Genomic DNA, 14,868 nt, shown 5'->3' with positions numbered 1-14,868 from the left:
ATCCCCGGCATCTCCTGTTAAAGGGACCAGGCAGGTAGGTGATGTGAAAGACCTCCGCCTGAGACCCTGGTAGAGCCGCTGCCAGTCTGAGTAAACAATACTGACTTTGATGGGCCAAGGATCTGATTCAGTACCAGGCAGCTTGATGTGTTCATGTGTAGATGGTGGAGGCATGCCCCTATCTCACAAGACAGGACAGGGCCCAATGCGGGCACCATGTTATTAAATAGTGCGTAGGGCCATTTTTTAAAAAGATATTTTATTAACATTTTCAAAAGAAAAAGATAACAAACAAAATATACATACACTTCCATTCATAAATTTTGTGCTTACTTCAGGAATCAGTTTACATAAACATTGTTCTATTGTTATGATATTTACTTAAGCATTGCTGATCTTGTCTACGTTTATGCTCTAAATTTATCTTTATCTATAGCTTGTTCAAGATATATGACTATTATTTTCTATCTCTATTAAATTTTTATTCTACACTTTCCAGTTAGCATATTCAAAATATCATTCCCATTTCTTCTGTGAATCATCAATCGTTCTTTCTTTCAGGATGTTGGTTAGTCTGGCCATCACCGCAAATTCTTCCATTTTTTGTTGCCACTTTTCTAAGTCCGGAACAGTCTCTTGTTTCCATGATGCTGCCAATACTATCCTTGCTGCCATCGTGAGATATCAAAAAAGTTATCTATGATTATTTTCTAAATTCTCTGGTTCTATCCCCAGTAACATAATTTCCGGATTCATTGGAAATTTAATCTTAAGAATCCTTTACATTTCTTGATAAATCTGTATCCAGTATTTTCTCACCTTTTTACAAGTCCACCACAAATGAAAGTAGGTTCTGTCTTTGTCTTTGCATTTCCAGCAGTGGCAATCATATGTTTTGTCTATCTTTTTAATATCCATTGGTGTAATATACCATCTGAAGAACTGCTTGTACCAGTTTTCTCGCAAATTATTACTGGCAGTAAATTTAATTGACTTAGTCTATAGTCTTTCCCACTGCTGCATTGTTATCTCTTTTTTAAAATTTTCCATCCATTTAATCATGCATACTTTAACTTGCTCTTGTTCTGTTTCAAATTTAAGCAGTAACTTGTAGATTTCCCCCAAAATATGTTCTGCCTCTTTACTGACTAGTAAAGACCACGATCCCATGTTCCCTTTTCTATCTTCAACATTTTTTGATTTGGGTCTCTGATCCAATCGGCAATCCAAGATAATCCTGCCGCTTGATGATATAACTTGATATTTGGTAATGCCAGTCCTCCTCTTTTCTTCTCCTCTTGCATGACTTTAAAATTAATCCTTGGTTTTTTGCCCACCCACACAAATTTATTAATTTGCCATTCTACCAGTGTTTTTTCTTCTATTTGTATTGGAAGCATTTGGAAGAGAAAAGTCAGTCTCGGTAACAAATTCATCTTTATTACTGCTATTCTGCCCGTCCATGACAGATTCAACTTAGTCCATCTTTCTAAGTCATTCTGTATTGTCAGCCACGTTTTTTGATATTTGTTTTTTAGCAATGTTTGATTTTTCCCAGTAAGATAGATTCCCAAATACCTTACCGGTTCTTCTGTAACTTTGCATCCTGTCAACTGTTGGATATTTTGCTTCTCAAAATTGTCCATGTTTTCTAAAATAATCTTGGTCTTATTTTTATTTATTTTATATCCAGATAGTTGACCATATTTTTCAATTTCTTTCATGAGATGTTCTATTGATTCTGCCGGATCTTCCAAAGTTAGGACCACGTCATCAGCATAGCACTTTAATTTGTACTCCTTGCCGGAGGTTTTCAGACCAGCAATTCTTTCATCTTGTCTTAATCTAGTTGTTAGTACTCCCAAAGCCATGTTAAACAAAAGTGGAGATAATAGACATTACTTGTCTAGTGCCTTTATTACTTTTAAAATTTTCAGATAGCTTCCCATTAATCACTAATCTTGCTGATTGTCTTCAGTATATGCTCTGGATCCATTGTATATATTTATTGCCACAGTTCAAACTTTCGATAGTCTTTAGTTGGTTGAGAATTGTTTTCTTTCCAGTAGAGAGAAATATCTCCAGCCCTGCTGGGATAATCCACCGATATCTAATTCCTTTACTTAGTCAGATTTGCCTAAATTGGTTGAATTCCTTTCTTTTTTCCACTGCTGAACTCGGTAGGTCTTGAAAGATCTGAATTCTTTTACCTTTGTATTCCAATGGTTTGTCTCTTTGCAGTCTTAGTATTGAATCTTTCGTTGTTTTCTGCGTAAATCTCACAAGGATGTCTCTTGGAAGATTATTTCTTGCTGCGTATCTTGAGTTAATTCTGTAAATATTGTAAATTAAGCAAGGTTCTTCTTCCAGCTGTAAGTAATCTTGGATCAATTCTGCGAAACTCTGTAGTAAATTGTCTTTCCCAAAGTCCTCTTCAAGAACGCGAAATCTCAGGTTGGCTTCTCTGTTCTGGATCTCTTAAAATATCACTTCTTGGATCAGCTTTGTTCTTCCAGACTTCGTGTTCTTGTACAGTATCAGAAATCTGCTGGTTAGATATTTTCAGATCTTTGATGCTTTCAGCATTCTCTGCTATCTTAACCTTGATTTCTGAAAGGGATGTTCTTGTTTCAAGTTTGAAGGATTGTAGTTCTTCTTTTAATCTGCTTTCTAGTCCCGCTAACTGTGGCATAAGTTGTTCGACCACTGCTTTTGCCACCGCATTGGCCATTGCTTCCGATGGTTGACCTTCCAGCTTTTCTTCAGTGGCTGATTTATCTTTTTTATCGGCCTTGCCTTTTCTCTTTGTGTCTTTTTGTTGCTTCTGACCCTCCAGCTCTTCTTCAGTGGATGATTTGTCTTTTTTAGCGCCCTTGCTTCTTCTCTTCATAACCTGTTGTTTTCTTTGTTTTTTTCTTCTTAATTGCATATGGTAATACAATTTTTCCATACACTGTTAATCATTCATCAAATTTAAATCAATAGTCATCATTCATCACATTTAAATCAGCATTATTCATTCATTGAACTTAAAATCTAATTGGGCTATAGTTTGATCACACACACACACACACAAAAACAGCAGTTTGAAGTTATTCAAATAATCCAAGTAAAAAAAATTTTTTTTACAGCAATATAGTACAGTGTATAATTAGGTAAATTAAGTATTTCCCCCCTTTGAGATTAATTAATAAATTCCCATAACAAGGTGTCAGTTAGTTAGGTAAATATTTAAGTAATTAGTAAAATTAATTTAAAATTATTATTTTTGCTATATTAATTCATTAGTTAAAGGATAGATTCTATAATGTAATATCTTATTAGTTAGCAAGAGAGATAGAAAAGATGTCAAGATTTTTGGGTGGGATAATAGCACTACTCAGAATTAGGCAATAATGAAAATGAATAGTTATGAGTTAGTGATGCTGTCAGCTTAAACCTATGTTATTAGGTAGGAAACAGAAAAAAATGTTTTTTCAAGTTTGGCCACAAGATGGTGCTCTCACTCCAATGTCCTGGTCAAAAAGTTCCTGGGTGGGGGGTTGTTGTTGAGATTTTCTTCTTGGGGGGGGGAGGGGATAATGATTCCTGATTTTAGAAGGTGAGGCAGGGGTTTATGATTTTAAAAAGGAGAGGGAGCATGAGCCGCTTGTTGCGACCAGGAGAGGCTGTTTGTTTCAGTGCTGCGTAATGGCGCCCGCCGCTCGCTCACCATCCGCTTTTACTTTTGATTTTGTTTTTTCTGATGTTTCCAATCTTCCCCTCTCTGCTTTCCTCCCTCTGGCTCCCTATGGCTCCCTAAACTCCACCGGAGCTTTGTGGAGCTTCTGATTGGCAATTAGAAATGTTATTGGCTGTGCAGCTTTTTAAAAATGTTGTTTTGGCCGTGGCAGCACAAGGATATTCACTGCCTGACTGAAGGTGTAAGCTCGCCGAACCCACAAAGTCTTTACAGGAGGAGCCTTTTGCCATGATTTTCTCATTTCTTTCTGTTAATAGAGAAGAAGGCTGATAATTCTGCGGCAAGCCCAGGTAAGCGCGCTTTGCTACGTGTAGTTTATAACTTGCGAAACTGCGTCATAATTGTGTGTGTTAAGTGCCGTCAAGTCGCTTCCGACTCATGGCGACCCTATGACTCAACGTCCTCCAAAATGTCATCTCTTGGACAGCCTTGCTCAGGTTTTGCAAACTGAGGGCTGTGGCTTTCTTTATTGAGTCAGCACATCTCTTGTTGGGTCTTCCTCTTTTCCTGCTGCCCTCAGCTTTTCCTAGCATGACTGTCTTTTCCAGTGACTCTTGTCTTCTCATAATGTGACCAAAGTACGACAACCTCCGTTGAGTCATTTTAGCTTCTAGGGTCAGTTCCGGCTTGATTTGATCTATAACCCACTGATTTGTTTTTTTGGCAGTCCATGGTATCCGTAACACTCTTCTCCAACACCACATTTCAAAGGAGTCTACTTTCTTCCTGTCAGCTTTCTCCATTGTCCAGCTCTCAAACCCATACATAGTAAAAGGGAATACGATGGCATGAATTAACCTGATCTTGGTGGCCAGTGACACATCCTTACATTTCAGAATCGTTTCTAGCTCCTTCATGGCTGCCCTTTCCAGTCTCAGCCTCCTTCTGATTTCTTGGCTGCAGTCTCCCTTTTGGTTGATGGTGGAGCCAAGGAATAGAAAGTCTTGAACCATTTCAATTTCCTCATTGTCAACCTTAAAGTTGTGTAATTCTCCTGTAGTCATAATTAGCCATGATTATAATGAATACACGTTTCTGCATTGATCCATGGTCTCATATTAGCAGGCAGATAGCTGCAGTACCCTCCTGTGACCACAACAGTGGTGGCGCTTGAGGGCAGCAGAGGTAACCTATGGGCTTCCTCCTTTGGCAAACTATCAAAGAAGCAGAGCAAGCTGGGCGTCTTGATTCTGTCCCTAGAGTCCCTGGTTTGAATCCCCTGATGCCTCACCCAAGAAAAATGCCATCTTTATTTCACCAAGCTTTTGGTTATCTATGTCATAGATGTCACTAACACTGAGCAATGTTTACAGTCTTTATACAAAATAAAGATCCAGCCATTTCTCATAACTCCAGCATGCAAATATCATTGCAAATTGCAGTTCTTTATCATCAAGTGAATTACTATAAACTATTGGGTTTTATATATGGTTAATATGGCAGGGTTTGCCCAGTCATGGAAGCGTGATATTATCTGTTTTATTCAGGGAGTGATATATTTATTTCATGCAATATTATTTTGTGAACAAGCTAAAACAATGTGGGCTAGGGAGTCTACTTGATCGGAACAAAATGGGCATGTGCGTTCTTCTGCGATAATTTTATTGTATTTATTGCTTTCGCCTTCTGTAAGCTACTTGCCTGCCTCCTGAACACAACAATTTCAAATTTGTCCAAGTTGTCAACCTAGCTCTTTAGAGAACTCCAGAAGAGTACTTAGTCGGTTGTTCTGCCTTTAGAAAGGCAGCTCCTCAGGGTTTCCTTCAGCTGGAAGGATGTGGGTGGTGCTCATTTCTGCTCAAGATGAATGGGAAGAAGCCCCATTCATCCTTTCCCCCCTTCTCTTTCGCCTGTTTATATCTCTTTACCTTTCCTGGTCTGATTTCCCCATTTTTTCCTCCTCACTCAACAGTTGTCTGCTACCAGGCTGACCGGGACGAGCTCCGGCGTCACCTCATTCAGTGGCTTGAAGCGGAGATCATTCCTGACGGCTGGTTTTCTAAAGGCAGCAACTACACAGAAATCCTGGACAAGTACTTCAAGGTAGGGAAGCCAGAGAGGGAAAGGTGGACATTTGACGGACAGATGAGGCAGCTGGATGTTTGTTTTGCTAAGGATGCTGACGTTAGGATTGGCCAGCCAGAATTGTTGAGGTATCCAGCTTCTGAATCGTCCCCTTCCGTCACCTTTGCTTTCAGTCCATGGTGTCATCCCCCCTACAGTTATGGAGAGTAGGGTTGCCAACCTCCAGATGGGGCCTGGAGATCTCCCAGAATTACAACTGATCTCCAAATGACAGAGATCAGTTCCCCTGGAGAAAATGGCTGCTTCATAATAACATAAGAAAGGCCCTGCTGGATCAGACCAAGGCCCATCAAGTCCAGCAGTCTGTTCACACAGTGGCCAACCAGGGGCCTCTAGGAAGCCACTAACAAGACGAGTGCAGCAGCACCATCCTGCCTGTGTTCCACCGCACCCAAAATAATAGGCATGCTCCTCTGATACTAGAGAGAATAGGTATGCAGCATGACTAGTATCCATTCTAACTAACAGCCATGAATACCCCTCTCCTCCATGAATATGTCCAGGGAGTTCCACAATTTAACTATGCGTTGTGTGAAAAAATACTTCCTTTTATCTGTTTTGAATCTCTCACCCTCCAGCTTTAGCAGATGACCCAGTGTTCTAGTATTATGGGAGAGGGAGAAAAACGTCTCCCCGTCCACTCTCTCCAAACCATGCATAATTTTATAGACCTCTATCATGTCTCCCCTCAGCCGTCTTCTTTTCAAGCTAAACAAACCTAAGCGTCTTAACCGCTTCCCATAGGACAGTTGCTCTAGTCCCCTAATCATTTTGGTTGCTCTTTTCTGCACCTTCTCAAGCTCTGTAATATCCTTTTTTAGGTGTGGTGACCAGAACTGTACACAGTATTCTAAGTGTGGTCTCACCATAGATTTGTACAAGGGCAGTATGATATCAGCAGTTGTATTCTCTATTCCTCGTCTAATTATGTCCAGCATGGAATTTGCCTTTTTTACAGCAGCTGCACACTGGGTTCACATCTTCATTGAGCTATCCACTACCACCCCAAGATCCCTTTCTTGGTCTGTTGCTGCCAGCACAGATCCCATCAGTGTATATATGAAGTTGGGATTTTTTGTCCCAATATGCATCACTTTACACTTACTCACATTGAATCTCATTTGCCATTTTAATGCCCATTCTTTCAGTATGCAGAGATCCTTCTGGAGCTCTTCACAGTCCGATTTTGTTTTAACCACCCTAAATAATTTGGTGTCATCTGCAAACTTGGCTACTTCACTGTTTAACCCCAACTCCAGGTCATTGATGAACAGGTTGAAAAGCTCCGGTCCCAACACAGATCCCTGAGGAACCCCACTGCTCACATCCCGCCATTGTGAGAACTGACCATTGATTCCTACTCTCTGCTTCCTATTTTTCAGCCAGCTCTCAATCCATAAGAGGACTTGTCCTCTTATTCTGTGACTATGAAGTTTGCTTAGCAGTCTTTGGTGGGGGACTTTGTCAAAAGCTTTTTGGATGGATGTCAAAAGCTTTTTCGAAGGATGGATTCTGTGGCACACATGAAGCTGCCTTATATTGAATCAGACCCTTAGTCCATCAAAGTCAGTATTGTCTACTGAGACCAGCAGCAGCTCTCCAGGTTCTCAGGCAGGGGTCTTTCACATCACCTACTTGCCTAGTCCCTTTAACTGGAGATGCCGGGGATTGAACCTGGGACCTTCTGCATGCCAAGCAGATGCTCTACCACTGAGCCACAGCCCCTCCCCTGGCATTATAACCCGCTAAGGTCCCTCCCCTTCCCAAACCCCACCATTTTGAGACTCCACTTTAAAATCTCCAGGAATTTTCCCAGTCCAGAGTGGACAACTCTTACAGAGAGGCTGATCAGCTTACTTATCTTTTAGAACAAACCCTGAATCTGCTCTTTAGCAAGCTTCAGCCATGTTGGCATTCGCTTGGGAAATTGTCAAGGGACCACCTGGATAACTCGGGGTGGGGGAGGCTTTGTGAAACTCTCCTCTCCCTGACTACTGTGGCTCATTGATATAATACAATTCTAACTGATACTCTCGCAAACAGAACCATGCAGGCAAAAGGTCTGGTTAAAAGGGGGGGACTAAGAAACTAAGGAACTGGAAAAGTAGGGTCAGCTTAGAAGGAGGCACGAAATTATAGGATTGCTAAATGCCAGCTGGAATTCAGTCACGTAAACAGTTCACATAAAAATAGCAAGAAATGTTAGTGTCTTTTCCAGAAGACAGAAGGAGCCTGAGCCCAAGATACCTGAGGGAAAGGACTCCAGCCCTTCGCGTGATCTGGACACTACACTTCTGTTGATACAGCCCAAGATCGTATTTGCCTTTTTAGCTAATGCATCACACTGGTGATTCATGTTCAGTGTTTGGTCTACGAAGACCCCAAGATCCTTTTTGCACACACTACTGCTCAGACAAGTCTCCCCCATCCTATAATTATGCATTTGATTTTTCCTACCTAAATGCAGAACTTTACATTTATCTTTGGGTCGCTATAGCTCTTGGGTGCGTTGGCAAAGCCAAAAGGAAGAGGAAGTAACCCTCCTTTTTGCATCCCGCTTTGTGTCTTTCTAGAATGTTGACGATGGGGACTCTCGCTTAGACTCCAGCGAATTCCTAAAGTTTGTGGAACAAAACGAGACCGCCGTCAACCTCACTGCCTACGTGGACCAGGAGACCAACAGGCTGCTCAGGTGGGCAGAGGCCGAAGGAAGCAGGAGAACAAATGTTCAGATGACACATAGAGTTCTGTGGCATTATGCTTGCAGGGAGGGTGTTTTTTTTAAAAAAGGAAAGCAGCTTCAGGGGCTGTTACTGAGGGCAGAAGAGCACACACATGAAGCTGCCTTATACTGAACCAGACTCTTGGTCCATCAAAGTCAGTATTGTCTACTCAGACCGGCAGTGGCTTTCCAGGGTCTCAGGCAGAGGTCTTTCATATCACCTACCTGCCTAGTCCATTTAACTGGAGATGCTGGGGATTGAACCTGGGACCTTCTGCATGCCAAGCAGAGGTTCTACTACTAAGCCACAGACCCTTCTCCTTAACTTCTACTGAATCAGACCCTTGGTCCATTGAAGTCAGACCGGCAGCGGCTCTCCAGGGTCTCAGACAGGGGTCTTTCACATCACCTACCTGCCTAGTCCCTTTAGCTGGAGATGCCAGGGATTGAACCTGGGACCTTCTGCATGCCAAGCAGATGCTCTACCACTGAGCCAAGGCCCCTCCCCAAGAACAGTGGGTGGGCTGCTTGAACCTTTCCTTTCCTGCTGGTTGTCTGTCCACTCTGCACCAGCTTGGCTTACTTGGGAAAAGAAAAGCCAGCATGTGGGAAAACCATTTGAAGAGGGGTACACATTTGGGGGTACCCAGCTTGCTGAGGGTAAAGTGCAGATGACTGGGGAAGGCAATGGCAAACCACTCTGTAAACATAGTCTGCCTAGTAAACGTCGGGAGTCACCCCATGGGTCAATAATGACCCGGTGCTTGCACCTTGACCTTTTTTTTTTTTTACAAATTTGGGAAGAAAAAGGGCAGGAAGGGACAGAGGAAGCTTCCATTGCACCATCCACCTTTTTCATTAAAAAACAAAACCCAAAGGAACAGACGGGGAAACAGTCGCACCGGTGAGCATCCCCTGTAGCTTACGCAGGAAAGAAACATCTCTGCCGATCATCCCAGAAGCGGAACCTGAGAAAGAGTCGCAGCACCACACTTTTGTGTAGCTCCCTTTTCCATTATGTGGTTGTTGTTGTTTTTTAAAAGAATAATGTAGCCCTCTCCAGCCACGTGGAAAAGTCATTTAAATTGCACTGGCACTGAATTGCACGGTCCATTCCATTTTACGTTTCTCCTCGTAAAAACAGGGATGTGAACAGAAAGAATTTCCACCCGGCTGTTCTGCTGCAGTTCTCACAGGGCTGCCCTCACCATGAACTAGAACTTTGCTCGTTCAAGCACGCAGCAAGGATATCCAAAGTTCTTGCAGTCAGGTTTATACTTTGTCATTCATTAACCTTTCCAACTCCTCATGTCTGCGTTTCCCTGAAGATGTGACTTAAGAGCTGCCGGGGATTGAGAGCCAGCGTGGTGTAGTGGTTAAGAACGGTGGTTGGGAGCTGTGGTCTCTGATCTGGAGAACTGGGCTTGATTCCCCACTCCTCCACATGAGCGGCGGAGGCTAATCTGTTGAACTGGATTTGTTTCCTCACTCCTACATATGAAGCCAACTGGGCGACCTTGGGCTAGTCACAGCTCTCTCAGTCCCACCTCCCTCACAGGGTGTCTGTTGTGGGGAGGGGAAGGGAAGGCGATTGTAAGTCGGTTTGATTCTGCCTTAAATGGTAGAGAAAGTCGGCATATAAAAATCAACTCTTCCTCTTCCTCTTCTTCAACCCAATAAGGAAAGGGCTCTATTAATTTGCGCCAGGGGACTCCAACAAGATACATGTGGGGGCCATGGCACCCTCTGACATTTTTCCTGGTGCCTGCCAAGTGTTCTTAGAAAGTGGGTGAGTCCAGTTAGGGCTTTTGCCCAGCAAGGCTTCCGACGGGCCATTGGAGATTTGATTGGCTGTGCCGATTTTTTAAAAATGTTGCTTTGGCAGCGGCTGCCACCCCAGCACAAAGATTTTCATTGCGTGACTGAAGGTAAGCCAGGGGGGCCATTTTGTGGCTGTGCCCACCACACCGTGTCAGAATTTCAAAGGTCCCCACAGGCTCAAAAAGGGTAGGAACCTCTTATTTAGGCCACGGAAGGCCAAAATGACGGGCTGCTTTTGCTGAGTCCCGATAGCCCGAGGGCCTTCTGCATATTTATTTATTATTTTCATTTGTTGCCCCGCTCTTCCTGGCCAAAGCGAGGCTCAGAGCGGCTTACAAATATGCTTCAGGAAGCCCAGTTAAACCGAGTTGATGGCATTGGCTTGGAAAAATGTGAACGGCTCCTGCTTTTCCAGAGTCTGCCTCAGGATGGAAGAATTCTGAGCGAGGAGACCTTTTCCTTCCTTCCTTCCTTCCAGGGGACTCTGCGTGGATGCCCTCATTGAACTTTCGGATGAAAACGCTGACTGGAAGCTCAGCTTCAACGAGTTCCTCAAGTGCTTCAATCCGTCCTTCAACCCACCCGAGAAAAGTAGGAGCGCCTGGCCTGCGTGAGGGGATGGAGTAGGGCCCGGAGAGTGTGAGAGAGCAGAGCAGTCGAAGGCATGGGTTTGGGAGCCCGTATCTCCCCCCCAATCCTGTTCTCGGTGGTCATTAACTTGCGCCTCATCCCAAACCTGTGCCACAAAATGAAAGATGCAAACACTTGCTTCTATGCCACCTCCTAAACAGGGTGATTTCCAGCCACCACCAGCATAGTAGTTAAGAGCAGCGGACTCTAATCTGGGGAACCGGGTTGGTTCCCCATTCCTCCACATGAGCGGCGGACTCTAATCTGGAGAACCGGGTTGGTTTCCCCATTCCTCCACATAAGTGGTGGACTCTAATCTGGAGAACCAGGTTCGATTCCCCACTCCTATACATGAGCGGCGGACTCTAATCTGGAGAACCGGGTTCGATTCCCTGCTCCTCCACATGAAGCCTGCTGGGTGACCTTGGGCCAGTCACAGTTCTCTCCAAACTCAGCCCCACCTACCTCAAAAGGTGTCTGTTGTGGGGACAGGAAGGGAAGGAGATTGTAAGCCACTTTGATTCTCCTTAAAAGGAAGAGAAAGTCGGCATATAGAAACCAACTCTTCTTCTTATAATTATTTTTGAGCAGAAATGGCAACATAACAGGTAGAGCAAGAATGCGGGTAGCTGGTTTGATTGGAAGACAATTGCGTGGCACTCTGAACCCAAGCCATGCTACATGTGTTCAAACCAAATTCTCTCCTCTGCCATTTCAGAGTGTGCCCTCGAAGATGAGACCTACGAGGATGGGGCGGAGACCCAGGTGGAGTGTAACCGCTGTGTCTGTGCCTGTGGGAAATGGGTGTGCACAGCCATGACTTGCGAGGGTACGTATAGCTGAGAAAGACAGGCTTATTGTAGAAGCATGAGCGGCGGACACTAATCTGGTGAACCGGGTTGGTTTCCCCACTCCACATGAATCCAACTGGGTGACCTTGGGCTAATCACAGCTCTCTTAGAGCTCTCTCAGCCTCGCCTACCTCACAGGGTGTCTGTTGTGGGGAAGGGAAGGTGATTGCAAGCTGGTTTGATTCTCCCTTAAGTGGTAGAGAAAGTCGGCATATAAAAACCAATTCTTCTTCTTGCAGTCTCTTAAATCTTGGCCCAGCCACGACAGTGAGCTCACTAATCTAATTACACAGTATGCAGAGAAGGGTTTCCTTTGATCGGCTGAGAGTCTGCCCCTATTCAAAATCTCCTGAATGCCCTCTTCTTCTGTTCTGTGAGCCTGCCAAAACCCCCCCCCCACCTCCTCATTTGGCTTCCAAATAGCAGCTATTATTGCGGGAGTACGTACAGTCCTTTTTATTATGTCCCTTCTCATTGATCCCTTTCTGAGGCATAAAGAATCCCAGCCTGGTCTCAGAACCGCTTCTGCTGGCCCTCTTTGAATCTCACTCACGATTCACCAGCCGCGATACTGCCGAGTTTCCTTTCCTTTTGCCAGGTTTGCAACCAGGAACGATACTTTGCCCCCCACCCCTCCCCTCTAAGGCCGACCACTGAGTTTTCTCACCGGCTGTTGACCAAAGTGGACGGCAGGCTGCCGCGAGGTTTGGCGGAGAGCCGCAGGGGAAAGTTTTCAGCGACTGCACCCGGCAGCGTGGGGGGGGGGGGTGTTGCGCCAAACCAAAAGCAAGATCCGACCGAATGCTAACACCCTGAGTTAAAACAGAGGCATCTACGATCAGGGGGTTGTGTGAATGGTCTCAAGAATGGCTCGGAGGGGCATAGGGGCAAAGAAGTGGCAGAAACCTGGGGCTGAAAACTCCAGAGACTCACAGAAGAAGCCTTGTGCTGGCCGAAAGAATGTACACAATATCTGTTTGTCAGGGAATTCTCACAGAGAGCCACCTGCTGCACTACTTTCTATTTATTTATTCAAGACATTGATTAGCCACCTTTCTTCCTGACGGAGCTCAAGGTTGACTTACGATATGTACTTAAAATGCACAAGAGTACATAAAAATACACTAAACCAACATTTCAAAATCAGTTTAACAGTTGTTGGCCATCCTCCCTGATTCCAGGGTTGTTTATGTGTTCTTACTGAATTGTTTTATATGTTTTAAATGCTTTTTTCAATTGTTCAAGGGTTTTAATGTTTTGACGTTCGTTTCTGAGAGCCAGCGTGGTGTAGTGGGTAAGAGCGGTGGTTTGGAGCGGTGGACTTTAATCTGGAGAACCAGGCTTGGTCCCCCACTCCTCCACATGAGCGGCGGAGACTAAACTGGTGAATCGGGTTGGTTTCCCCACTCCTCCACGTGAAGCCAGCTGGGTGACCTTGGGCTAGTCACAGCTCCCTTAGAGCTCTCTCAGCCCCACCTCCCTCACAGGGTGTCTGTCGTGGGGAGGGGAAGGGGAGGTGATTGTAAGCCAGTTCAGTTCTCCTTTAAGTGGTAGAGAAAGTCGTCATATAATAACCATCTCTTCTCCTTCTCCTTGGGGACCCCCGGTCAGGTGGAAAGGTGGCCAAAAAATGCTTTAAATAAATAAATATTCAGGTTGTTTGTGTTTGGCATGGCTAAAGTGTTCTTTTCCCCTCCACAGATTTTTTTCAGTCGTTGTTAAATTTGATGGAGTTTGCAGTGACCCTGCCCTACCATCCTGCGATGAAAAGCGCCCATTCATCCCTCTCCCGCCACCTGGGACTTAAACTCTGCTTGCCTTTGTAGGTAAGACCGAGAAGGTGTCTTTCCAGGGGCAGCAGCCTGAAGAAAAGCTGACAGAAGAAGAACTGGCCAGATACGTTCAGGAGCTGCAGAAGCATCAGGTGAGATTGGATTGGGTGTATATTAATGATTTTGTATTGATAGAATCATAAATCTTTGGAGGTATTTGAAACTGCTGGAAACAAGGATCGTCAATTTCACTTGGATGGCGACTGAAGAAATTTCATTTGAAATAGGAACTACCGGGCTCCTATCTCGCAAAACAAATTGTTGTTTGGACTTGTTTCGGATCTATACAGTGATAAGCCGTTCAGTGTTTAGGACTGATAAAGAAAATAATTTCCTTGGCTCTTTAAGAACTATAAATGAAGCTGGAATGGAACTGTGGATATGAAGACCTAAGTTGGAGCTGATATTTGTAAGGTTTGGGTTTTATGGTTAAATAAGTTACTAGCACCATTTGTGAATGTATTTTGTATGTTGGAATTTTGTGAAATGTTAAAATGTGTAAAATTATAGCTGATTAAAGTACTGGTTTTTTAGAAATATTTACCTTAGAGCCATAGTTGCTGTTTGCTTTTGATAGTCAACAACATAGTGCAGCACGATTGTGATTGTTTCAAAGAGGGCTGGACCTTTATAGATAAGTTGGGATTGTAAAAACAAGAAAGGAAGGACTATCTGATTTGTATTTTTCCGTAAGCTTGGCCACCGTGCATCCTTATGCACGCAACATATCTGGAGAAGTAAGCCTGACTCACGGAAGCTCATGCTGAAGTAAATGTTGTTGGTCTTCAAGGTGCCACTGGACATTGGCTTTATTTTGAAAAAGGCTACATGACTAGGGTCCCGCTTGTGGCACGAGACCTCAAGCCAATAGCAGCCCTTGCCTGCCAACGCTCAGCTGATCGGCAGGTGGAGACTGGAGCCATAGGGGGAGACGTGATCATCCTGGAGAGAAACATTAAAAAGAAAAATTAATCCTCTGGCACTTACAGGAAGTTCTGACCATAGAGTTCCTGATGATTCCTAGAGTTACCCAAAATTGGCAAGGATACCTGTAGCAATCACCAGAAACTCTATGGTAATCTTACCATAGAGTTTCTGGCCACTGCTTTAGCTACCTTTGTCACTTCCGGGTAGTTCTAGGAATCACCAGGAGCTTTATGGTCAGAACCTCTGTAAGTAGCCGAG

At 44.0% G+C, this 14,868-nt stretch overlaps 1 protein-coding gene across 1 annotated transcript in view; it reads left to right on the top strand.

Annotated features, from left to right (window-relative positions):
* The window catches only part of FSTL1 (follistatin like 1), a 31,272-nt gene that overhangs the window by 15,857 nt on the left and 547 nt on the right, over positions 1 to 14,868 (top strand). Inside the window, exons 5-10 of the mRNA XM_056848368.1 lie at positions 4,000 to 4,032; positions 5,655 to 5,785; positions 8,401 to 8,519; positions 10,849 to 10,961; positions 11,719 to 11,829; positions 13,678 to 13,775. Coding sequence (XP_056704346.1) covers positions 4,000 to 4,032; positions 5,655 to 5,785; positions 8,401 to 8,519; positions 10,849 to 10,961; positions 11,719 to 11,829; positions 13,678 to 13,775 — 605 coding nt within the window. The remainder of the gene's footprint in view (positions 1 to 3,999; positions 4,033 to 5,654; positions 5,786 to 8,400; positions 8,520 to 10,848; positions 10,962 to 11,718; positions 11,830 to 13,677; positions 13,776 to 14,868) is intronic.

This window comes from Euleptes europaea, chromosome 4 (genome assembly GCF_029931775.1).
Source record: "Euleptes europaea isolate rEulEur1 chromosome 4, rEulEur1.hap1, whole genome shotgun sequence".
NCBI lineage: Eukaryota > Metazoa > Chordata > Lepidosauria > Squamata > Sphaerodactylidae > Euleptes > Euleptes europaea.
The sequence above is the reverse complement of the archived record's forward strand: the minus strand, read 5'-3'. Positions and strand labels throughout refer to the sequence as shown.